The sequence below is a fragment of the Vanessa tameamea genome, chromosome 20 (assembly GCF_037043105.1).
Source record: "Vanessa tameamea isolate UH-Manoa-2023 chromosome 20, ilVanTame1 primary haplotype, whole genome shotgun sequence".
NCBI classification, from domain to species: Eukaryota; Metazoa; Arthropoda; class Insecta; order Lepidoptera; family Nymphalidae; genus Vanessa; species Vanessa tameamea.
Genome location: NC_087328.1, coordinates 72,454 through 98,804, shown reverse-complemented (window position 1 = coordinate 98,804; position 26,351 = coordinate 72,454). Strand labels below are relative to the sequence as shown.

At 37.2% G+C, this 26,351-nt stretch overlaps 1 protein-coding gene across 2 annotated transcripts in view; it reads right to left on the bottom strand.

The window, feature by feature from the left end:
- LOC113403777 (fibroblast growth factor 3) overlaps positions 1-26,351 on the bottom strand; it is a 162,283-nt gene that overhangs the window by 93,239 nt on the left and 42,693 nt on the right. For both annotated transcript variants that reach the window (XM_026644365.2, XM_026644366.2), the window contains exon 3: positions 24,292-24,883. In XM_026644365.2, coding sequence (XP_026500150.1) covers positions 24,292-24,511 — 220 coding nt within the window. In that variant the 5' untranslated portion in view covers positions 24,512-24,883. The remainder of the gene's footprint in view (positions 1-24,291; positions 24,884-26,351) is intronic.

Here is a 26,351-nt window from a genome sequence, read left to right as displayed (position 1 = left end):
CGAACTAGTATCAACATCAACTATGAGTCGGGTGTTAAGAGTTATAGCGGAGGACATCGGCGAGCACGGATTTGAATATTCATTGATTTTATATTCATTTCATTCGCTTAAGTCACTTTACTTGTTGATGCTCGGTCCGTACGGTATATTGTAACATTTTAAGGTTGATTTAGTTTAACTAACTATTTAAATAGAATCAGCCGCTCACGAGTCAAGTGTTGTTGTTGTTGTTGTTGTTGTTGTTCATGTAAATATATATCTAAGACACGTTGATAAATGTGGATGCAGTACATTTAACTATACAGGTAATAGCCAGTTTTACATTCGTCGTTAAAACACATAAGTTAGTATTTGAATTAACTGGAAGTGTACCAGCATAATGAGGTTGATATCAAAAAGCAATTCAAGCCAATAATTTCCTACATTAATAGCACAGATATATTTTGATTACCATTCCTGAGGCATTTCGAAATATCCGCGTCGGATTCAATGGAAGTGTCGCGTTAAACGACACACAGACCGACCGACCTGTTTACTGTTACTGTATACGAACTTTACTGCTATTGTATCGCTGGATGTTCATGGATGTCATTTCCATTGTTATGGAATTATTTATAGAATTTGCCATATTTACTGAGCAGACTACCGTAATTTCTAGTTTACGAATTCTAAATTCAATTTAATATATTTTTAAACTATTATTTTTATCATTAATTGTTATGAAATATATACTTACTTTATAAAACATAGAAAATTGATTCAATAAACCATGATCAAATGTCCAAATTGAGCGAAGTCACGCGTTTAACTATTAACTGGAGGTACCTACTAAATTGAATAACTTTTCTTTTCTAAAAATGGACAAAAGTGAAAATAGGTTAAACGAATGCGTCAATAACTTTAGATTATCTGTGCAAGCAGATAAGGTGATGGATGCGCGTGCGCCGATGTGTGTCGTGCGTGATCGATATGCTAATATTCGTGCCAAGAAACTTTAAATATGTGAGAAAATAAATAACTCACTTAACATTAGTTTTCTACGTGACATATATTCGAAGGGACCTAATTATGTTACTGATATAAATCTATAAAATTACTTGCGCGTAACAATACACAGCGAATCCTGCTACATTACTGATAAGACGTCGTGTGCGCTACTTATTCATTTGGTAATAACTCAATGGAGAACTATCAAATGAATATATTCTAGTGCTGGAACAATATTACAACATTCAAAATCACAAATAGTATCTGGAAACACTACAATTTCTTAAACAAACAATGCGTCCCCGCCGCCCCAGCTGTCACAAGGGCTGCCGTTACCGGGCGCCATATTTGGCGCGTTTCGACGGCCGCGACCACAATGCGTGGAAATTAGCAGATGGCTGCTGTAAATTAAATTACGCGGGCATGTGTCTAAAGCGTTTACCAAAACGAGTAGAATTTAAAAGTATTTACTAGACAATATGGAACGTTAAAGGTCTTATGTCGATACTTAAGCCTTTTTGTGGGACCTGAAAGCGTACTTTTACCGCCAGCGTTTGTTATGATTTTGAATATCAGCGGCGGCCACAGACTGAAACACATTTATTATTACTTTCTCAACAGTTATACTGAAGTATCGTTAAACTAGTGGCGTCCTTTGGTAAATAAACACTTTATATTTTTATTTTTAATGTATTTTCCGTAAGTTTTAACTGAGTTTTGGTTTACTTTTATGTCTCTTTTGGGACGGTAAGACCAGGTCTCGACTCCTGATATCGTCGAGCGATGAAGAGTAAAAATACAAATAAATAATTTCTATCCTTTCACACCTCGGCCGCTGCTCAAACAGGCGATTATTTCCAACAGTCAAAATCAATTTACTTTACACTTGCCATTTAAAACAAACCATTATCAATCTTATACATACGTCATACAGTTTGGTTCGGGCTGTCGATGTGACCACCCAAGCCGCTAGTGGCAAAGTTTGCACCTAAATGATAACACTGGGGACGCTGATAAGCGTTATCACTTAACACAATTCCGACGGATTTCGCACGGACCACGTGAGTTAGTGCCAAAATTACACCACTCATTCGTCACTTTTAAGGTACCACTTACCAGCAGGTGGTAGGGTAGGTTTGGTAAGTAAACATACACTTCTGTATTTATTAATAATAATTGATATTATTATTACGTCATATTACGACAAACTGCGAAAATTTCGTCCGGAGCTGATAAGCTGAGATGAGACGAATTAATCACTCACATGTTACGAGACCTCGAGTACGCTGCTCACTTCGCAGTTGCCATCCCAGCAATAAATATAACTAAATAGGCGATGAAAATGGTTCCACTTCGTAAAAAGGCCTTACACAGAACCAGCTTGGTCGCAGTTTTAATATATATTTTCGATTCACCGGTTGCCGATGGTGCGCGGTTAATTATAACGTCATCCAGCTGTCACAGAGTATACGACACAAGAAAAAAAAATTAAGCTTAACTAATAAAACAAACAAATCTATGAATTGATAATTTATATTCGCTATATATTTATAAAAGTAGACATTTAAAATTTAAATATTAACTAAAGTATAATTTTTATCTTGGAATTTGATAAATGCTCCTAATTAATAGCGGCGGACGGAGTTCCGATTGTAAATTGATTCAGAGACAGCAACATTCACATGAAATTTGCTTCGATTCAGATAAAGTTGTGGTGGATATTCTTTGCAATTATGTCCCGTGTATTAAGAAATATATATATTTTTATTTTTCAGAATACACGGGAAGTTCCCAAAACATGAACAGTGAGAAAGAGCCAATCTGTTAATAACCTTTAGTCAATTTCAGATTCGTTTTGTAAGAGCATACTTTGAGCGATAATCGAAATGTCATTGGTTAAGCTTATTGTGACATCACAACAAGTATTGAAGACTTCGCGCGTCTGAACTTTATGCTCGACTCTATTTGAATATATTTTAGAATTTCAATGAATAACTAATTAATGCATTCCCTAAATCAGCATACGTATCGGGCCCCACAGAGAGGTCCCGTAGCCATTACAAGATTTATATCGTTTCCGTCAGTATTGTTTTACGTTATTAACTTTTACGAAATATCATCACACGAGAGGATGTCATCCAAGTTGAAGATTTTGCACCTTGATGAATTCCCTATAAAGTGACTGACCGCCGCTCGGCAGGCTCATTCACATACATGCTCGCGGTCGCGATTTTCTTAAAATTTACCGTAGAGTGCGAGTCTAGAGTGTAAGTTCTGAAACGGGACTACTCGTTACGCTCTCGGGACGACCGTCCGATTCCACTGACAATGACTGATATATCCACGACCGCTCTACTGGTGGGAACGTCGACCACGGCCGCGTGCCGTCGATCTTATATTAGATCCAGCTGATGACGATCTTGTCACTTGATAGTACTACAAGATTAGCGCGAATTCCTTATATTTAGATCATCTCAATTGTTTAAAGTTAGGGCTATTAGCTTTAAACTATTACCGAGAAATACTTTAGCAACGCCGCCATATTGGATTTCATTATAAAGTGGCAACTCTGACTTTGTAAGCGATATCAATTAACTTCTTAAAGACCAATAAATGCCTGTAGGATTTTATTTCATTGAACCAGTCGTTAACGATTACTAGAAAAATTTAATAATATTTAAAAACAAATTGAACTTTATGATATATCTGTAAGCACAAGCAAGGCCTTGTCGTACAAAGTATTTCAAGATAACAATAGAACGATACGAATATAAATCAATATTAATTGAACTAATATTTAAATAAAAATCAACATCAAACATTACACGATTATAATTGGACGATAAAAATGTCGAAACGAGAATAATTGCCGATAGACTGTCATTAGCTTTACCGGTTTTTTAATGACATAATAAACGAACATTATCATAAATTATTTGAGCTACTTCTGAAAACCACTACTCGACATCGGAATTTTTTTCACATGTGACACGCATCACATGGGAGCAAATGAACTAACTACCTAATTTTTATTATTTTATTATTAACGAGTTGAAATGAATGTCAACAATTGAAATTGTATATATATGTAATAATATTACTACTAAACAAACAAACAAACACGCAACAGCACTCATTATAAATTTATTATTAAAAAAATTAAGATCCTAATTAGTATACGTCACGCGTGATATCATTGCGTATTTGTGTTTTAGAATTGTTCTGATAGCAAAATGTCAGAAAGAGACAAAGTCTGTACGTATCTGTGTCTCAAGTTATCGAAGTTGCGAATTAAAAAAGGCTCGGATCAGGCTTAAAGAGCTTCTTAACTTTCTCACGTTTAGTACCATATATACATTCGCATGTAAAACGCTAATACGTAGTTACATTGTGTATTCAATAGTAATTACTGAGTTGTCTCAGAAATTAAACATGTATATACACAAAATGGCTGCGTTAGCTTGTGGCTGTTTCCAAATGTTCTAGGTGACGATACACCTGATGGCACACGGCCCACCTGGTTCACTAATTGGTCAAACTACCACATTAATATTCACGTAAGTCATTAATACGACTAAATCAGTAATTTGTGTGTAATCTCCAAACATAGCTATAATCTCATTACGCCATATGTCTGAGCCAAGTCTCAAAAAAGGAATACAACGAAGCGCTGTCGTTAGTTGTAATAATTAACGAACCAGTAGTTCGACTCCGTGCTCGACTGGAGAGACTCGTCTGTTGTCATCCCCCTTAACTCACTTCGGTGTAATTACGGGCACGGGGGACGTGATCTTAGATGCCAGACATGGCGGTTTAAAGGATAATTGTTATTCCGCCAATATCTGGGTGTGAGCCGACCTGCGCCAAATATGTTATTCTTTAATTTGACGAGAGGTGGTTGTGATCATCCCTTTCATTTCCCGGCCGGGCCGCACTCTCGGTTACGAGGAAACCGTAGGACGTCGATATTTCATAGAAACGGTCAGTTTATATAAATAAGTTCATTTTTTCCGCGACTAATTGATAGAGTTTCTATAACTATTTGAAATTTTAAACAAGAGCGGCTAATGATCGTCTAACGAAGGCTGGACCGGTTGAGAACAGATTTCTATCCGTTAATTTATTTTTTATATAGCTTGTGTTGCGTGGATCACACAGCTCAACTCGCTTCGACTGCGCACATAGGTCCACATTCAGCTAAAATTTAAGAAATTCAACCTGACGTAAACATTGATTTTCTGAAACGCTGATCAAAATAAAATTTTACTCAGATCTAGGTGGTCACCGGTCGATGGCAGCTAATGACGCTGTATGCGACTAATCAGCTGTCTGGTTTTAGTCGGATACGTTATTCTGAATTTGATCAGCGTTTCAGGATCTGGCTGATAGTAAGTAAGTTATTAAGATTATTGATACGTTAACTCAAAATATGGTTGTTGTAAAAATTATGTTTTTAAATAGTAACTTGACAATATTTTATGAAAACAAACTTATGGACTTATATTGATACTGAATCGATAAAACTGCTTAATATTATAACAAAATATTTAAGAAAACACTTATGTGACGAAATATATTTCACAGCGTTATTGAGAATAAGCTCTGAAAGCTGATTAAACAATTAATAAAAGTCAAGACAGTTTCCGTAGACTGAGACAAAATTAGCCTCATACAGCCTTAAAAAAATTAGTTCGTGCAGAGAAACAGATAGTTACCAAAGGACACGGTACTTTATGTGTATAGTTTGTTTTCCTTTCTATTATTATTATTATTAAAGTATATTTTCAAGGTTTAAAATTAAACAATTAGTGTTTAACCGTAACAAGGAGCTGGCAACAGTCTAATGTATAGCTCGAGTGAGTACGCGAATATTGTACTGGCTGTTATTGTGAGATAATTTATTCTCGTTTGGTGTCAAGGCGCTCTGACGATACGGAGCATTAGTTTATCTAACTTATTATATTCTAATGAACACTGTGCACTCTGCACTGACTGCGACCACGTCTGTCACATCTCCGCTCGCGTACAAACGGATAACTTCTAAGTTTTAGTGATTCCATTGATCCATGAGATGATTCAGAATGCGGAGTGAACGCCTAAACTATACAAAAAAAAACATATTGATAAAACGAGCGAATGTTTTTGTTGAATTCAATAAATAATATATTTCTTGTAAATATTAAACATCTAAACAGTAGTAGACCTTAAGTAAGACCACGTCATTACTCTTCCACATAGGTCCCGGTAGCTCTACCTAGGTTATAAATTAAGATGATTGATGATATTTGAACACTAGGTCGCGAGGATCAGGGCGACATCGTCGGAGCCGTGAGGTCGCTTCCTGGTGCATTTATGACATTGTTATTCATATTGCGTTCTATCATCGTACCTATTCTAATAAAGGCGAAATTATAAAAATAAAACGTGGATACGACCTTAATATAATATATGAGACTTAAGTTATTATACATCAAATACTTACTCGTAATGATCGTTTTTGAAGTATTGAAACAAGTAAAGTTAACTATATTAGTGAAAACAACAAACGAACTATCCTTTTTATATTTTTTTTAGGTAACGTATTGGAAATGGTCATCGCCGTACACGCACTCCGATACTGTGAAAAATGTCAACGATTCGCTATACAATCAATATGTCGTGAATCCTTACTCATCCTTCGTACCGGATCACAGTAACAAAGTTTTGATGTGCTGATGAAGTCATAAAATTCTCGTCTGTAGGTAATATCGCGGTCTGGGGGGAGAATGCACAAAACGATGAACAATTTGACACTATAATGTGTGTCACTGGTTCATGTCGGTCCGAACCAGATGATATTCCTCACAGATTTGTATGAATATCCATTAAAACGTTCATGTTTACAAGTCAGTTGTTAAATAATGTTAACATTAAATATAGGTTGAAGATATGAATAATGGAAAAATCGGTAGCGCTGGTATCGTACCCGCGCCGGAAGCGCAACAAAGAAACACCACTTTCACCGAAACAATGGCGGCGACAATGCCCCAATAACGCCTACAAATAGGACATTTCCACTGATTTCGGTTTCATCCCTGTTCGACTATTGGCTTGCATTTTTATTTTAAACAATAATACGCTCTCGGTGCATAAAACATTGTTGAGAATATAAATGCAGTGGCCTCCCTTCAGAGAATGTTTCAGTAATATACTATTCGATAAAAATATTATAAGAAATAAAACAACAATAAATACAAATTAAAATAATTCCTATCTTGACGTTACAAATACCATTCTTGTTTTTATGACAGTTATAAGTAGATTGTAGTACTCGCTAATAGAGTAACAGTTAAGAAACCTAAGTTAGGAATGGATTGCGTCGATGTTTAAGGCTCCATTTATAACAGTAAACTGGAAATTATTGGCAAATCAGTATTCCATTCGCAAACGAATTTGTTAGAACCATTAAAAAGAATAAAAATGATAATAAAATAATTTGAGTCAGGTAAATAAATTAAAAAGTAATATTTAAACAATTGGTGTATATAACCGTGACGTGACGGGACGAGTGGGGCGTGGACCGTAATTTGAATACACGTGTCTTCACATGGTGTGTCCACATCAATGGCGCGTTTACATACGAGCACTGCCGACTGCCGACTGCCGACTGCCGACTACCGACTACCGACTGCCGACTACGTGTGGCGAAGACGACCACGAGGTAAACCGGGTTGATTGTTGCATACGTTCAATGGACATCGTGCATGCATCGTTTATTATTTAACATAATTATAAATTGACTGTAATTATTATATAAGTTTTAATCAATTCAGATCATTAGAAGTAATACATTTATTTATCAAAAATATTTCTCTCTTACTAAGTCGCGTCAGAATAGATTCCATATCGTAGGATTTAGGTATTAGTTTAAAGTTATTGCGTGTTCGTTGCCTGGACGATATATCGTGTAACAGAAAGGAGTCCACTGCACCTGTATGTGTTTAATAAAACTTAATTATGTGCTACATTGGGCAGTTACATTATTGGTATTATTATATCTGTTGGTATATTGAACATTTTATCGCGGTTTGTGAGGTATTCACCGCGCTTTTCAAATCTTTCAAGGCGAAGTCGCGATAAACCGCTAGTTTAAAGTAATTGGTTCCAAACGAAAATAGCATCAGGACGCACTGCTTTTTATACGAGTCGTTCTTCTCCGATCTCAAATGAACTCGTCAACTGTCAACGGGCCGCCGGCGCATATCGATATTCCAATTAGTTTTTTTACTGCACTCATAAATACGGGATAAATACGTCTATTTGAGGAGTCCCCAATTTATTCAAGGATCGAATGGTTTGAGTTCTTCTGAATTTATTAACACAATAACACTCTGAGAAATAAGTACTGCATTAAAATTCCTTTTTAAGGATATTTTATTGTTTTTTTATTTATGAAAAATTTTAGAAGAGGGAAAAATAGAAATTGATTTAATTTTGTAGATCCAGTTCATAAAAAAGTTAATAAAAACATAAATGTATATACATATAATTGAATCCATACATATAATTACCATCGTGATGTTCATTACATAGCTCGTATTTAACAATGTATAATATATATAAGCTGTATTCGATTTGTATAGTTACAATAATTTTATAAATATATCATCAACAAATAAAATTGTAACTTTTAAAGATCAAGTATGTTTTGTCGTCTTTCGATTTTTCTGTAAATCAAAAGAAAACCTGTTTAAAATTCAGTCAACTTATTGAGTAGTACATATATTCTTTGCAAGCCCGAGGTCCGTGCGAAGTGGCGAGCGTGGCGAGCAGCGTGCTGTAATCGTGTACAACAAAACCGTCGTGTAATGAAGCAGGCATTTACAATACAATAACGCAGAACTAGATCTCAGTATAAATCATCGTTAAGTCACTTACATCGCGGCTACCGACTGCCGTGGAAATCGGGTAGCATTACTCGCATTACGAGCCGCGCGACGACAGGCCGCCTCTACGGATGGACTCCTACCGTCCGCGAGCCTTTGATTGAGAAGTTAAATATATTTAATAGTCGTAAGGCGCAGCACACAACAGCGGCTTCATTGGGTTTGACTATAATAAGTATATATACGATACTTTGTACTAAATATTTGCGTCACGCATTATTCTTTCGATCGCATTAAGTCTCTGTCCGGTGTAATAGCTTTGTGCATAAACTCATTTGAAAAGACATCGGTTGCACGCAGTTTACGCACTTATTGTATTTTAAGTGCAACGTGGCGACCGTCATCGAATACACCAATAGTAAGCGTTATTTTTTGTAGATAAATATATTTGGATCCGTTTGTACCGGCGCGCACAGGCCGCCGCCACTGATATGTAATGTTCTCGTCTTTGAGATATATGCGCGTATTATGAAACAGATTGCTCTTATTTTTGTCGTAAATCTGTTACCGTTGAAGTATAGCCTTCTTAATGACAGATGCGTTTTGTTTACAGCCTGAGCGCGTTTCTCACGGTTGTGCGATGTAACGCGATCGGCGCTATGTTTTATGTGGAACGACCTCGGCGACACCTCGCCCACAGCCGACACCTCGCCCGTAAACCGTGGAGAGAGTGAAGTGTGACTCATCAATAATCACACACCGATGCCTATCCTACTCTCCCGTGATGGCCGTCGACGCGGCGCGACAAACAACTAGGACGATATAGATACGTTTATAACATTTAACCAAATATTTACATAGGTGTATGAATGCCGGACGAGAGCAACTACTGAGTTTCTTGTCGGTTCTACTCGGATAAATGTACATTTCGTTCAGGCAGACCAGTAGCTTTGTAATGATTTTATTATGTAAAATGTCAATTTGAATATCATCACCTCGTTACGGTGCTTGTGCGGGAGTGCACTTGACGCGTCTAGCCGAAAGCTTATGTTACTCATACTTGCAGATAGTGTAACCACGATTGATGCTAATATCGGGAATTAAATGTACGCGTATCCTTGAAATCGGAACTATGAATCGAAACTTAAGCACTTAAAAAAAATATTGAAAACGTAACGGTAATTACGTTTTAATTTTGTAATAAATAGAAACGAATGAAAACAATCCGATATATTTCTCACAATTTATACATAATATTGCAAGCCGGGAATGTCCCGCAAAAAAATAATGTTTGACAACACGGCACGTCAAGCACATCTAAAAGACATTAAAAATAAAGTGTTCTTGATTTAAATCTCTTTTTGTTGTTCAAGCAACCATCGATAGAACGTATTGTGTACAATTAGCATCCGTTGATCTTCTTATAAATGCAATGACACACGATCGCACACAATCAGGCAAGAAGTTTAGGTTCTCGGTCGCATACAATGACCATACATTACCAAATCGAATCTGCTACACCTTAGTACGCAGTGCTAATCATCCATAAATCATTGTGGAAGAAGATTAAATCCCACACACGCGGGTGGAAAAAGCGCGAGGTGTAACGATACACTTATATTTAAAGAGATTCAATCTTCAAGGTCGTATTCCGGAGATTACATGACTTCTTTAATGAAGGCAGTACTACGAGTTTCCGTGTCGTTGACATTTTTAAGGTAAAGTTTGCAGTTAGTGTAATGTCAAGATGACAACACTAACCGACATGCTCATGAAAGTATTTTAGAATCCGTCTATTTTTATAAATAATACAGCACAAACATTTAATTATAATTTTTTACGTACTTTGTGTATTTATCGAAAGCGTTTTTTTTAGTTAATATTAGCTTTTAACTCTTAGAGGAGCGTAAAAGTTGTAGGTTTTGGAGTGGTGAGTCTTGTGTGTAAGGAATTCTAAATTAACAGGTTACATTATAATTTAGTATGACCACTTTAGTAACGAATACTTTTGCAAAAATAATCTCTTCAATTTTGTTTACTCTAATGTTATAATATTTAGAATTGGAAGCACAGTGACAACATACAAACAAAATTCATTTAAGTAGCTCTTACACGCTCATCTAAATCTTCATTTTGCAAGATTACATAACTTACATGTATGCTACCAGGCACCACCAATTCGGGAGGTAGAAATGCATATACATTTGTATTCATATAAAAAGAAATGTCGTTCAATTCTAAAATTAAAAAACTCTATTAATTTGTGAAACCAATAGTAGGGGCATATACTTTTTTGTGGAGCAATTTGGCGGTACATCATTTCGGTTAGCGAGCTGCGCCCGCGCACCCGACCGACCAGTTTGCGCGTGTCGATGCACCTGTGTTAATAGGCCGCAAAGATTATTAATACAGACGTGACATATGGTCACCGCATCATTTAGTTGAGACTAATCTCATAAATTCCTGAGCTCATTTTCTATTATGAAAACTATAAAATTATCGGGAGGGAATTCACAAGTACGGCTAGTACGATAAATAAATGGAGTAGCAGGTAAATATTCGTACATTCGGGAAATCGTCTCGCATCACTATGGTCTTTACTTTTGTTTCTAATCGGATTTTTAAACAAATCCATATTCGTACACAGTTATTTTTTAATAAACTAATTTTAAATGTAGTGTTATTTTTTTTAAATCATATTTATTTGAATGAAAATAATAATGTCGAAAACAATTATAAGATATTTTGTTTCAAATCGATTTTCGTTGCAATTATTTATAATGTAAATAAATTTTAAGTTGTCTTTTGTCATCGTACTGCGAAGGTGTTTTAAGCAATTTTATAAGTTGGCTAACCTGTTAATTGAAGTAGTATCATTTATTCGCAAAACATTTAAAGAAAAGTAATACGTACTCATTAAGATTTTAAAAATAAATAAATCGCCCGGCGCGGGGCTCGCGGGGCACGCGGGGGACCTGGCGACGCCGCGCGACATATTTTATCAATTTTATTTGTTATTGGATAGATTCTCGCGGTTTTGGAACTTTGCCTGATATAGAAAAGCAACATTATCCGCATTTATATTTATACTTTTATGCAATTATTTAGTGTTATATCAGAGCCTCTTATTTTAAATAGCTCTTATCCGACTGTCAGTCGCTACTGGTATCTAATAGGCGTTAGGTTAACTAACATTCGAGGAAAAATATTATTTACAGCATTTTTATTTTCGTAGTTTTAGTGTACACATTGAAAGTTTTAATTACAGTCTAGTAACAGTCCATAAATATCCTGATCAGAGCATGGCTCTGCTCGAGGAGGGAAGGTTTGGAGTTTATTCTACTACGCTGTTCCGCTGCGGGTTGGTGGATACACCGAGCATGTGACGAATTGTAAAATGTATAAACACAAGTTAAGCACATGAAAATTCTGTGGTGCTTGCCTGGATTTGAACCTGCAACCATCGGTTAATATGCACGCGTTCTAACCATTTATCCATCTTGGCTGTTGGTGAATTTAAGTGTATGTATATAATTTTATATAACATTCTCGAGGTTTTGTTTCTATGAGTAAGAGATGGGTTCAGTTTATCTAACTCTAAATCTTGAACCTTCAAATGTTAATACATGAAATCTCAGTGACCCTTGTAGCCCAGTGGACGCAGTCTAACCCGCGATCTTAGAGAATGATACACGAGTTCTATCCATTTTGCCTCGATTAAGTAAACTAAAAAAATAAACGTATATACTTTAAGTAACGCTTTTTTTAACACCATTTAAGTATTTGATCCATAAATCGATTTAGTGTTTATTTTATAACACTACAAGAGGAGGCAGATTTACTAGTGGTTGCCTGACGCCGGTCGGTTGGTCGATGGGTACTATATAACATATGTCATACGGAAGTGTGACGTCATCGTCGCTTAATGCTTTGGCCCAGTAACGAGATGAGACCAACGGCTTGTACGAATCACCCACGATCACGATCACCTACTTATAACGGCGCGGAGTGTGCTTAAGTATGTAGACGTAATTAGATTGGTGAAAAGGTAGAGTAGGTACTTGTCTCCTAAATTTCTTGCAAATTCTTTTAAGGTGTAGCCTTACGTTTAATTCAACAGAGCGAGGGAGGTGTACACATACAGTCGTCGAGTATAGGCTTTCAAATGGTTCGTAGTCGCCTTCGCGACTAGATATGATCACTGTCAGTAATATGAGCCACTTCCTGTAGCGTCAATGCGCCGCCAGCCACCGGATCATCACGTTATATAGCTACCTTGTGTCTAAGCCCAGCTGTACAAAGTATTGCATCTCGACAGTTTTACAAACGCGCACGGAGAACAGAGGGTGTTGTATAAGCTGCATGTCGGTGCATTCATGTAATCGGTCGAACGGATGAAGGTGGAACACATCGATATTGTTTAACACGAACTGCCTTGGACAATTCATTTGTATCGAAAATACTTTAAATTTTTAATTTCTATTTTAACACCAAAACAAATTATTCCATAAGAAAAATGTATTATAATTCACAAAACAAATTATTATATATTACTGATTTTATTTAAAAACTTTAAACTTTTCATTTTAGAATAGATAAATAAATACGCAAACGAAGAGTTTAAAAATAGAGGTGTCTTTATTTAAAGCCATTTTAAATCTATTTTGAATTGTTGTCAAACGTTTCACGAACACAATTAGAATGTCAGACGATATATCATTTCATCTCAATCACACACACACACACACACACACACACATCAAGCAAACAGCCAAGTTAAGCCAGATACACACAATGATTTACGCAATCGACTTCTTCGTATTACTGTCGATCCTATTCGATTAAAATATTACTTACAGAAGAGTACTATTTCTTTAGTGATAATTCATCAGCCCGCATTGGAGTAGTCTGGCGAATTAGCTCCAAACCTTCGTATTCGCATACGACTAGAGAAGGCTCTTGCGCTGCAGTAGCACATTTATGAGCGGTTTATTTATTTTACCTAACGATCGAATACCTAATTAAAGCCCGTTTAAACCATTAACCACAGTAATATGTTTCTAACTGTATAAATTTGATGAAAATAATTTAATGTATGTTACTTTGGTGTGCCCGAAACGTCGGAGCCACGAGATTGTTCGCGTATCTGGACCTGGGCTTGCTACTCATCACCCGGTGTGACACCCGCCCGAAGACCAACAAATCATCTTTGGAGATCAGATAACACGCACAACGATGGCCATTGCGAGTAATTACCAACATTCAACGCTGATATTCGATAAGGTAAAGAAAACAATGAGGCGAGTCGCCGCCCGCGAGGTCGCCCTCGGGGCTCATGCTCATTGAACTGATTTTTCTGATGTTATCACTTGTCAAATTAAAGATCGTTGAGAGCTTCGAGTTGATTCACTTTTATATCAATCGTTCAATTGAATTATTTATTGAACATTCAATAGGATCGCTCGGTCGGACTCTAATGTCAATATCGTGTGTAATACGATATACGTTTCGGTGGAACTGTTATGTATTTAGACTTTATGTGATGAGTGCAACTCATAAGAGCTTAAGAAATAGATCACATTTATCAAAAAATTCTATCGTCTTATCCGATATGCGCGTAAGGGCAACATGCAACTAAGATTGTTTGAAAAACCTTGTTCACGCTGTGATATACTTTTATTAGCAGAACATTTTAATGGTAACTAATATAAAACAATGACAGTCTATGACTAATAAAGTGCCCTCGTATTTATGTTTGTTCGTAAGTAAAATGATTCCCTGATTAACTGAGACACGACGCTCAGCCTAAATTATACTTACCACATAGTCTTGAACGCAACGTTCGCTTCGTAAGTGTAGAGTGGTCCTAAGAAATTATTTTATGAAATTGTAATTTTAACGGCCCTATTTCCCCGCTCTCTCTTCACTGCATCCGATCGATCCTTTCTAATTGTAATTTTTGGGATTGAGCAAACGAGGCGGCTCGTTAGCCCGCTACCTCGTATAATTACGCTCTGCTATAAAGATGTCACCCAGCTCGCAGATCGGCAACATCGTGAGATACAATTAGTCGAACGGAATTCCGAATCACTCGAGACTTGAAAGCCCGCCATAATTCCGAATGTCAGTCGGAAAAAGTATTTGAACATGTTAATCTGACATTTGTTTATTTTTGTCTGTCGCGGGACGTGACGGGTAATTCCGACGCCATTGTTCCCGCGTTTTATAAACACTTTTTTCTTAAAACACACAAACGCACACGTATTCCATATGTCGATTAATCGAATACAAGTAATTCCTACGACTCGTTCCGCTACGCTTTGTAGATTTGAATAGACCGGGTCTCGTTATCGTGATTATTGGTTAAACATTGGCTTTGGCTACTCTTTATTTCGGAAGCAGATATGGGCACGAAGCGGCGGGCAAACACTTGTATGGTATGAATGCATCTATTAAAGGCATCGGTTGTTTCGTGATTTGTAAAAGAATAACATTTAGGATTATTAATAACATAAAATATATTTGCATTTTGTCTATCCGGTCCATCCACTCCCGGTCAGACTCAATGTCAAACCTCAGCACGAGGAGTTCAGTGTCACAGCTGTGGTAACGTATGTTTTCGCGTGTAATCTTAGTAGAGATATAACGTTCGTCGTCTAAGCGTGGCTGTGCACTTCTCTGGGATTCACTCCTGACAATAATATTCTAAAATATATCGATTTCGATCGTGAGAACCATAACGACGGAAACGTAAGGTAATTCGGTAAAATGACTGAATAATTATTCAACGAACTCAATCTGAAACGTTAAGACGTCGTGTTACTTAGAGCACGATATTCCTGCGAGCATGCCGAGTGCGGCCCACGGGAGCGCGGGTGCGGACGCGTCTGCCTCGCGGTACTCTTTGACGGTATAAATACCGATACAACGCGATGGCGTGTATTTGGAATCGCGACGTCATTTACGCATTTTTAATCATTAAAGCGTTCCCAAATATCGATATAATTAAAATATATATATTCTCGACTCCACTCGGTTAAACGATTCCGACGAAACACGTGGTCCAATGAACTGTCCACTGCATTTTATTTGTCTTGGCGAGATCGATTCTATTTTAAAATTACTTCAATATATCACGATAACAGTTCTGTTTGCTTTTATAATTTCAGTCCGTGTTTATTTTGACACAAGTCTATATTATATAAAACCATTATAAATCAGAATACTTTACGTTAAGATAGTTTTAAATTACGTTTAATGTTACCATGGGTTTGAAATTTAGTTTCTACTCAGGACCCGCAAGAAACTCAGTAGTAACTCTGACACTTCACTTCCATAGGTATGTTAAATAAATACAGATAAATCATTATTTATCCTGCACAAAAATAAACAAATTTTAACTTTTTTATATAATACAGTAGCTGCTCGTCCCGATATTTTGCATTTTTCTCACTCGCCACCTGATCAAAAATATCTTCAAAAAGGTCGTTGTAAGCAACAGACACGGAATACCTACCAAGTGTAACTTTATTTACATTTTTTTTATTACATTTATAATAAATATAATTAGATATGTATAAAGAATTGTATTTATTTTTATTTCCGTCTAAAATTAGAAGTATTTACTTATTGGTTTCAATCCGTCCGTCTGTCTCGTGTTCCAGAGATAAACGGAGTGACGGGCGACGGCCGGTGACATTTGTGTTGCCCTCATTATATCTCTTAAAATATTATATAATTTGACGGCAATTTAGTTTAATTAGTTATTGTAATGTGACGTGCGTCGTGCCATGAATCTGGATTTAATGCTGACAACACTGATAATATTATAATATAAGATTATTTACAGGTGTCTTCATTCTTTGTTTCAACAGGAGCTGCCAAATGGAAATACAGGAACGAAGCACGATGCTCTTAATATTTTCTATTATCTTTTTTTAATTTAGCGGTTATTATTTTAGACCCATTATGGCGACCGATCGCAGCGAATCTAAGCGAGCAAATCGAAATAACCGATTCTGACAAAGTTTTACGGTTAACTTACAAAGTTTCGTTTCTATAATCCAAATTGTACAGATTACCGTGAACCTAAATCGAGTTATTGCCGCTCGACCTCCGCAACCTTTAACAACGAACGGATCGCTATCACCTTACTGTTTAGAACTACTAGCAAACGTAATGACGACCTCAACAGCACCGTCCGGAGGCTCACAGATAACACCGTATGATTAATATCCAAACCGAGCTGGAATGGCGCATCTCGTCGCTCGCGAGATGGTCGTCAGATCTAATCGGTCGCTGACAATTATTTATTAACAAGTGGAGGTAATGAACACATCGCAACGAGATTTTAAATCACAATCAAAATTACACCGAGCGCCGATCACCGCCGAAGGGTTCAATCATCGCCATAAACTTAACGCGAACCGATCATAACGTTGCAGGAAGCACGTTACAGGTGTAAATTGCTATATTAAGCTGAGCCGCGATCAATCTCTCTGTCGTCGATGCGCTCGCGCAGATGAATGTGCGCGCGCACCGCAGAGAAATTTATTGTTTTCTTCAATCGAGAGACCAGTCTGATTAGATGTTTTGTGGTCCTCGCAATTACGTCAGTGTCAAGATCAAAGGCATTCAGTCGGCTCCAGTCTCTCCCCGGCGACATATTGAGGGCCGTTGAAGCACCACTAAAGGGAATAAGGCTATTATCTGAGATTGATAGACGTCAGCAGAAGCAGTCGGGTAACGTTTGCTTTTTAATAATAAATAATGTAACATTCCCCACAGATCAGAATACAGCCGCGTGTGTCAAGTCGATTGGATCACTAATGCACTAAGACAATATTATGGAGTCAAACTACTTTTCTCATTGTGATGGGAAACAAGAGCATAACTTCTGATGAGAGGCATTTTTAGGTTTTTTTACATAGAACATGTTTAGTAACAGAAGTTATGCTCTTTTTTGAAGTCGGCTACAAGGAAATGAAATGCTTGGAATTGTAACACGCAAATAATATCTAATATGCATCCCGGATGCTGTTGGCCCAGGACGTCGGGTTGAATTATGCAGATGTGGGCCGCCCCAGGCCACGCCCTCCGACGCTAATACGAGTGTTAATTAGTACGAAATAGGAAATACAAAACTACACTTCGATTAACTACTTAGACTAGTTTTTGTTCGTGTTTGAACGTGAACGTTATTTTACTCAAGATTTTTTGTAGGCCGAGTGAAATCGCCATTAGGAAGCAAAAAATAAACTATGAAACAGTTAATTTAGTGAACTAATAACATACCGCCAAACAAAGAGTCAGCGCTTGTAAGACAATCAAAGCTTATTAATCGACGCACATTTTGTTACGTGATCACGTGATATATACAAGCTGGGTTATCAAACTTTTAACAAAAATTACTCTAAAACTTAAGAACTGTCCGTCACATAGTTAAAGATATATTTTTTTAAGAAATAGTTTTGAATGAAATTTTTAATGTGTGGAACGAAACACAATGCAGGTCACGTTAAAGCACAAATAAAAATCTCACATTTCTTAAGTCTTACCGTAACGGTTGTTTTCCTCGAATCCATTCTGATTCTCGTGGTTTGAAACCAAAAACATTAGATTAAAGTCTAGATCACTAAAGACTCGATAAAACGAGCACTTCATTCTCGATGAGTCTATTATATTGGCGTAACGGAACAAATGTTCGGAACATTGTCTTTATAAAAAAATATTACACGTGAGATGTAGAAAAAGTTGGCAGAAGACAATTACGAAGCCGCAAGCAACTCGCGCTCTTGTTGCAGGGACGTAAGGCCGAAAGCTGCACGAATATTTGTATCGCGGGAGAATGACCTGTGTATGAAGCATAATTTAGTATCCGCGAGTGTTCACTAAACTATGCGGAATATACACAAAAATCTAAATTCTATTCTTTTGTATGTCTTCTATATGTGAAACTATAACGCGACCATTACATATGACATTTTCCGAAAATATAGTCTTTTATTAGAATGTTTATCGTTACTGCGACAGCTCCTCTGGAATGCTAAAATAAAACCAACTCCTAGCAAATACTCGTCCGTAAGACATATATGAACCTGAAAAGTCGTTGCGATTCCAAGCTTCAGTAATAGCCCATTGGAAATTGATTGAAGTTACCGAGAGTCAAACATGTGTTTAGTTGATGTTTTCTAATAACTGGAAAAGCAAATCGTGTTGCTGCAACAAACGACCAGACTGCATCAATTAGATCATTATCCGCTTCTATAAATAGTTTTTATGTTCCTGAAATAAAACTATTTTTAATATCGTTTTATAGTTTTATAAATTGAAAGCCCAACGAGCAATGGAGACGTTTATATTGTCTAAATGAGTTATTAGTGTCGAATCGGGTGACCGGCGCGCCAAGTGCTCAGTGGCAATGGAGCTCGGTGCTAATGTCGACGTATCTTTTTTATTCAAAACTTCGTAGATTTTAACGGCGGAGGTGATTTACAGTCCCAATAAAATGTATCTCGTATTATCAATTTCTACCTGGTGCAGAAGCAACATCTGCTGGCACTCTTGGAATAAATCAGATATTCCTATTTGACGACGTTTTTGCGGAACAGTTTGACAAGCACAACAATAAACTAAGCAACGGGCATTTGAAAACTAAAATTCTAGGTAAATATTTCTTACGGTTCAAACGCATACGAAGATGATATCTCGAGACAATAGGATCCAGGCAAAGAGGCCAAAAATATTGAAAACAGAAAATACTAGACCACGGCATTGTTCTTCCCACTCCAGATCCGAGATTACATATGCGAATAGAAATCGTGCGGTCCATCTGTGACGATGACGGATTTATGGACTGAAAAGTCCATAAATTTAAGGCGTGAAAATATTTTTCAAGATATAGGAATTCTGATACGGGATAAGCTTCGCTTGGGCACTCTAGTCTTGGGAGAGTCCGGCGCGCGCTCAGCTCGATGGAACTACTCGAAGTTGACCACTTCAGTTTAGTGTTAATCGTTTTTGTATTAATGATAACCACGTTAACCTGACGCTAATTATTACAAGTGACGCTGTTAATTATACGGCTGCTAATTTGAAAGTTCATATATTTTAAGCGGTATACCACGAGATACTTTGTAAACAAAATGAAGCCGTTCAAATAGTCAAGTACAAGTCAAACAGACCTTATCATACCGATTCTTTGCTGGAGTCCGCATTCCAAACACATGGAAGCAAAAGTTATGAGGGCTGAGCCGAGCCTTCTTAAATAAAGTATAGCGATGCTTTTTAAAGCCTGTCCCAGTTTGTTTGTGTTTAACATATATTTTGCAGTGACTGCAACGAAACTTTTAATGTTTCATATTTGAAAATAAATCATGTTTGTAATTTTATAATATTTGCGAGAATTTTTCTAAGTTATCAGTTGTGTTATTCGATTTTTTTTTTGTAATTAAAATATTTATGATATATACTTAAAGAACGGCTCTATTTAAAGTCGGTTAAACCCGATCCGTTGCGTGATAATAAAACGAGTTGCAGTGAAATAAGATAAAAGGCGATCTGTTTTTAAAAAGATCTGCGTGATTTATCACCGTTTGATTTAGAATACCTAAAGATAATCGCTCGAAATAATTTATTGCGTAGGTCATTAAGATACAAGCGGTACGAAATTTTCACATTCATTATTTGTAAATTGAAATTCATTGCATACTGAGATTGAAACATACTCGGCTGTTTGGTCGTTCTTTGAAGTTCGTTAACAAACGGTTTGGGCGGACGATGACGAGTGAATTTATGTGAGATTAATTGAGTCGATGACGTCATAAACAAATACGAGGAAATACTTCTTCATATATATTCATTCGTTGTCATCTACATCATTAAATTTTATTTTTTTTCTGTTAAGAAAAAGTGATGTGATGAAATTTAACTCATTACTTACGTATGCTATCGGAGACCGTTTCAATATATTTCGTTTTAAGGGTCGAGTGATCCTGTGTAATTGCACAAGGGACATACCGTCTTAGTGTAGGCTAGTGGGGCATGCTGTATGTAGGGAATTGTTAATATATCTTATAGGGGCGATGTTGGCAGACAATTTAGCTTGACATAAACAATAAAAATGTGTTAACGAAACACCACCTGAGAGTAAAGTGACGTCACCGAGCGCTCCGTTGCGGCGGACCACCGACAGCAGTCTCATTTCAGATATAATAATTGAGTAAACATCAATGTACATACATACTTAATTTTGCGAACGAAAATATTAAATTCACGTTAAATTTATTCGGAAACGACGGTACCATAGCGGTACTTACGTCCTTGTAATTACCATCGGTGTGTCTTATTGTTATAAACTTAGGGCTCGAAATTTGTCGACGATAGGACCTTATGGTGTATGAACTAAATTACTTCCGAGAAAGTGGAGTACTTTTTTGAATTCCATTCAAGTACATTCAGCCGGGCGTCGGCAACGTCTCACTTGTTATTGGTCAAAGTTTCGAGAACGACCAACATTCGCCGTATCAGCAGCGACGGATGAATACAGGACAGCGCATTGGAAAATATATATTTCCAAAAACTGGTGTTATAGGATTAAAAGAAAAAATCTAGTAAAACATCATATTGGACGAAACCCACTCCACGCATCGATGTGTCGGCTCGATACCTTTTGTGGTAATAAACGAATAATCGAATTTCATACTTAATTATGACTTCTCTGTAAAATACATCGCGAGCTAAAGATTTCATTTATAATTTAACAGCCGCAATCAAATCGCGTTTTTATACGTGTTCAAATCGACGTCGCGTATAATCACATATTTTTACGGAGTCTCCTGGGCGGTCGCTTTTTGCATCTTATTTTATTTGTGGCTGCGAATACGTAACTTAAAAACGATTGACGTCGAACATACGCTATCATAGCGATTACACGGCCGATACGTGATTCAGTTCGGTATTAATACGCTGTAGACCATATGAAAAAACATCCGCGAATTCGTTGAAATTAAACGAATCCGAGTGCTCACTTACGTTATGCATTTCATTAAAATATATTATACATCTATAAATAATGACAATATATTATTAGTTTAAAAAGCCTGAATAAATACGTCGCCAGTCGCGGAAATCGATATAAATTATTTTTCTTTTGAAATGCGCACTTTAGCTGTCCGGGCGGTTGATATATTGACTTATTTCAACTTAAAATGAAGTCTTATTGAATAAATAGTGGAATGCCAATACTTGATTGCCTTTTAACAATAAATTAGGAAGTCGTCTCTGAATGTTCATTCTATTTAATAGACATTATCATCAATAAGGCAGCCGAAGAACATGCGTTGCAAGAATTTGGAGTAGGTATCTTAATTTAGACGAAAACTTAACCTTTTACATCAGACTTAGGTATATTTTAAAGAAATCTATAATATTTTTATCATTTAAACGAAGAAACTAACGAGAAACTTTATGACGCATTTAACGACGTATGTAGGTATAGTATTGTATTGTATTGTATTGTATTGTAGGTAACATTGTGCGTCAGGAGTCGTTACAAGCACTTGAATAGCAGCAATGAAAATGTTCTAAACATCAATTATATATTAGAAACTAAAGGAAATCACACGTAATACGATACCTGGGCGACCACCGACCGCCGACCACCGTCGCGCCGGCGGCCATCGCCGTGGTAATTGAGTCGTTATTACAATTTGACAGTCTGGCAGCGATCTAACGTGTAATTACCTAGATTAACATTCGAGATCTCTGCTATTGTTATTATATCCGAGCTATTTAGGCGTCAAACGCAATCGCTCGGCTCGATCTAAGCTCCATATTTTTTAGCCGGGATTGCTTCTCTATGATTTACATCAGTTGCCGCTCGTTCGTGACGGCCTTACTCCGTACGGTCCTAGAGGCTTCGCATAAGCCAACAGAGATATTCCTATACATTGATCTAATCGTTAATTATATACAAATCTATATTTGTATAATTATTTGTTTATAAAATATTTATCATATTATTTATAATTATACTTTAGTAACTACTCGATTTTTTGTCGTAGACTCAACGAAAGCCACGTCGACACATCGTAACGGCGGCGATCGCGGAGTGGTTACGTAACACACGTCTGGTGCCCGTCTGGTTGCCGTCTGGTTGCCACAAATGTAAACTATAAAATAGATAAAAACATAATATTCCCATTAGCAAAAAGTTTGTCAAAACTTTGCATATGTTACGTTTGGAATTAATTGATAATATATTATAATTAAACATTTATGGCAGCCGAGCCGTCCTCTCGTTCCCACACCGATGTTTTCGGTGAGCTAAAAACATATTTTATGTTTCTTTAAAATAACTTTTAATGCAAAATGAATGTCATGCGTGTTTTATTGTCTCTTATATTATTTCAAAGTAACCATAAAAAATTGCTTGTTATGCTAATGTTATGCACGGGCTAAGGCTAAGGCTTCACCTTACTAATTGGTCTATCCACTAATGACTGCGCGTAGGCTTAAGGGGTTTTTGTTAATAATTACGACTTCATATTATCATTCAATAAAAAAATGCTCGTCTTTGTCGGCGACTTGTCTATAAAACACATTCGTTTCCCGGTACAACTCGCATTGCAGCAGCGTGCTGGAATATGTTACAAAAAATCTCCTCATAACGGGAGAAGGCCTCAGCTAGGGGGTCGCGCAATTTTAAATCGACTGTTTTTATATATATAATGAAAAATGAGAGGTGTCATAGGATTTTATTTAAAAACAGACACAAACTTTTAAATAAACAAAATTCAAGAATAATAAAATGACAGTGACAAAATGATTATTAAAAATCCCGTGAAAATAGAAATGGTGCCTGGAAGGGACACGACGCTTTTTTCTTAAGTGATGCCAGTTCACTCTACAATAGCCGTGTTAAAAAATCTCGTTCCAAAAATTCTATCCGTGCTGAATTCAGCTATTTGCACAACCTCGTCTTTGGCTCTGAGAGTCTTTGGAAGAGAGATGCATTTACTTCAAACGAAGGATATCTTTCAGTCTTAAATATTTTTCGTGTTATTTCTATGAATGTGACACGTCTGCTGTCCCGCCGTCTGTCTACCGCAGGTTTCCGGGAACTCGATATCGTACCACATACTCGTAATAATGCGCTTCGGGTTCATTTACAGCTCCATACCGCGCAATAGAAACGAAATACCAGGAAAAATGCACGTAATGATTATTGCAATGGGCATTTCTCTCGTCGTGACTCCGACGAGGCGACGCCAATAAACGTCCTTTAATGATTCAATTTGAGATAATTATTTTAATAAATTGGTAAATATGTCTTGTTCACAACTGATTATCGAACACGTTAACTCTTATCATATTCCTCTTTATTGAACTATTTATAAATTACGTTTCTTTTAATGATACAAAATGATGAGATACTCACTGTAAACGCTGTTGACGTCTGTGGTGCCGTTGACGGTGCCATCGGGCATCAGCTGGAGATAGCGGTTCTTGAGGAACATCTGTATTGTGCGGGACGTGCCCGTAATGTGGGACAGGTTGGCGGAGCGCTGCGCGCGCGGCTCCGGCGCGGGGGCCGCGGCGCACGACGCCAGCGCGAGCGCAGCGATCAGCAGCCGCAGAGGGCGCGTGCGCTGAGACATGGCGCGCCGCGCCCATGGCAGCCGCGCGGGCGCCGTCACGCCTTAACACGAGCGCATACCACACACTTACAAACACACGCGCACTCTTACACACGTCCGCGATATAATCGTATCGAGTAGTGGCGCCCGAACTGGGGCTGATTCAACGCACAGTTCGCTTAAACGATCTATCAATACGCATAATGAACTCGTCGGCAGCTTTAATCAGTTTGCTTCCGTTTTCAAGTGGATATGTTTCGTTTGATTCGTCGAGTGAGATGTCGCGTACGCGTGTGATAATGCATTGTGTATTGCACCACTTGGAATTTGTAACGCGACTCGTGTTACTGAAGCCGCAAACGATCCGAGGTTTTGCGGGCGCCGTCTCACAATCTGTAACAAATAAGGGCCTCGTATTAATAATAGCTTCAGTCTATAAATGGATTACAATGTAATTAATATGCCTCTTACAAAGTAGTAAATATTTATTGATCGCTAACGTATTTCCTCTCTTCGTGACAATTTGACGCTTTCTAACACAAATAAAACAGTCTCCAGATGTTATTTTTAAATTTGTCAGATATTACGAATAATCAGCGTCATTTATCTCGTGTGTGATTGTTGACCTCATCGTGTGATCGGTTCCCACTCTTGACACAAAATGAACACACCACTTAATAATGCCTCACAGGTAAAACAACTTTAACAATAAATTACAAACATCTTTACGAATCCGCAAAATTTTCGCTCTACAAGTCATGTGTGAAAATCAGACACTTCATACACTAAATATTCCAAACTCTATAATCGGCCGTGGATTCAATACAGTCCAGGAAGTTCTTTATAAACTGTGGACAGATGAGAAACTTAAATTGTTTTTGAATGCAAAGCGCTTACGCGGCAGAATAACACGAGTCGTAAGCTTAATTCCTTCTTTATGTAATGTTCTAATTTGGGAAGCGTTATTTTTAATTATTGCACCGAACGGATTACCGCCATACCTGTAGCAGATGCCGAAGTACTTCTTAAGCGTTAGCGATTTCATTTGAAGTAATCGTTCGACGAAATAATAGCAGTATATAGTATTAATCGATACCAAACCTGTGATCGTTATCAGTTACATTTTAAAAGGTAAATGATATTTTTTAGTCGGCATCGTTGGTCGCAGTCCGATTGCAATCGTTTCGTAAAAACTAGCGCTAGACAATTAGACTTACCAGACATGCTGAGCGATATCTACGGTTTAAAGTTAGAATAAATGGTTTTGTATGGATATTTCAAATGGTAACCCTAAATGGTAGGTTATTTACAGCAGAAGAAAAGACACCCCCCCCCAGATGCACGTTGGAGGATAGACATGCGAGTATATAAATAACATATACGAGATTTAAAAATGTATGTCATTTTATTCGATAATGAATCTACCACTATGCGACCTCACGCGGGCACTCGATGATCAATGGCCGCGCAAACAGCAGCGATCTTAATATTTATAGACCTTTCTTTACTCGCAACTCGACAGCCTTTACATTTTTCGTTTAAGGATTTACATTTTAGTCTATACCACTCTCCGGACCATAAACTATCTGTGCAAAGTATTACGTGGCGACACCGCGTGAAAGAGGGACAATGCTCGGTCTTACATCATTATTGATATATATTTTTCAAATATTATTCTCTGGTGCAAACCTAACAACGCGACATACGCTCAGCCGATTTTTTATCTAATATAAACCCGATGATTGCTGCTATTGCCGATGATTCAATAGATATCGGGCAACACATTCATATCACTCGCCTGCGCTCGGTCGGTCGGCCTGAGGTCGGCGCAGTGTACTTTATTCTTACACACATTAGCCTC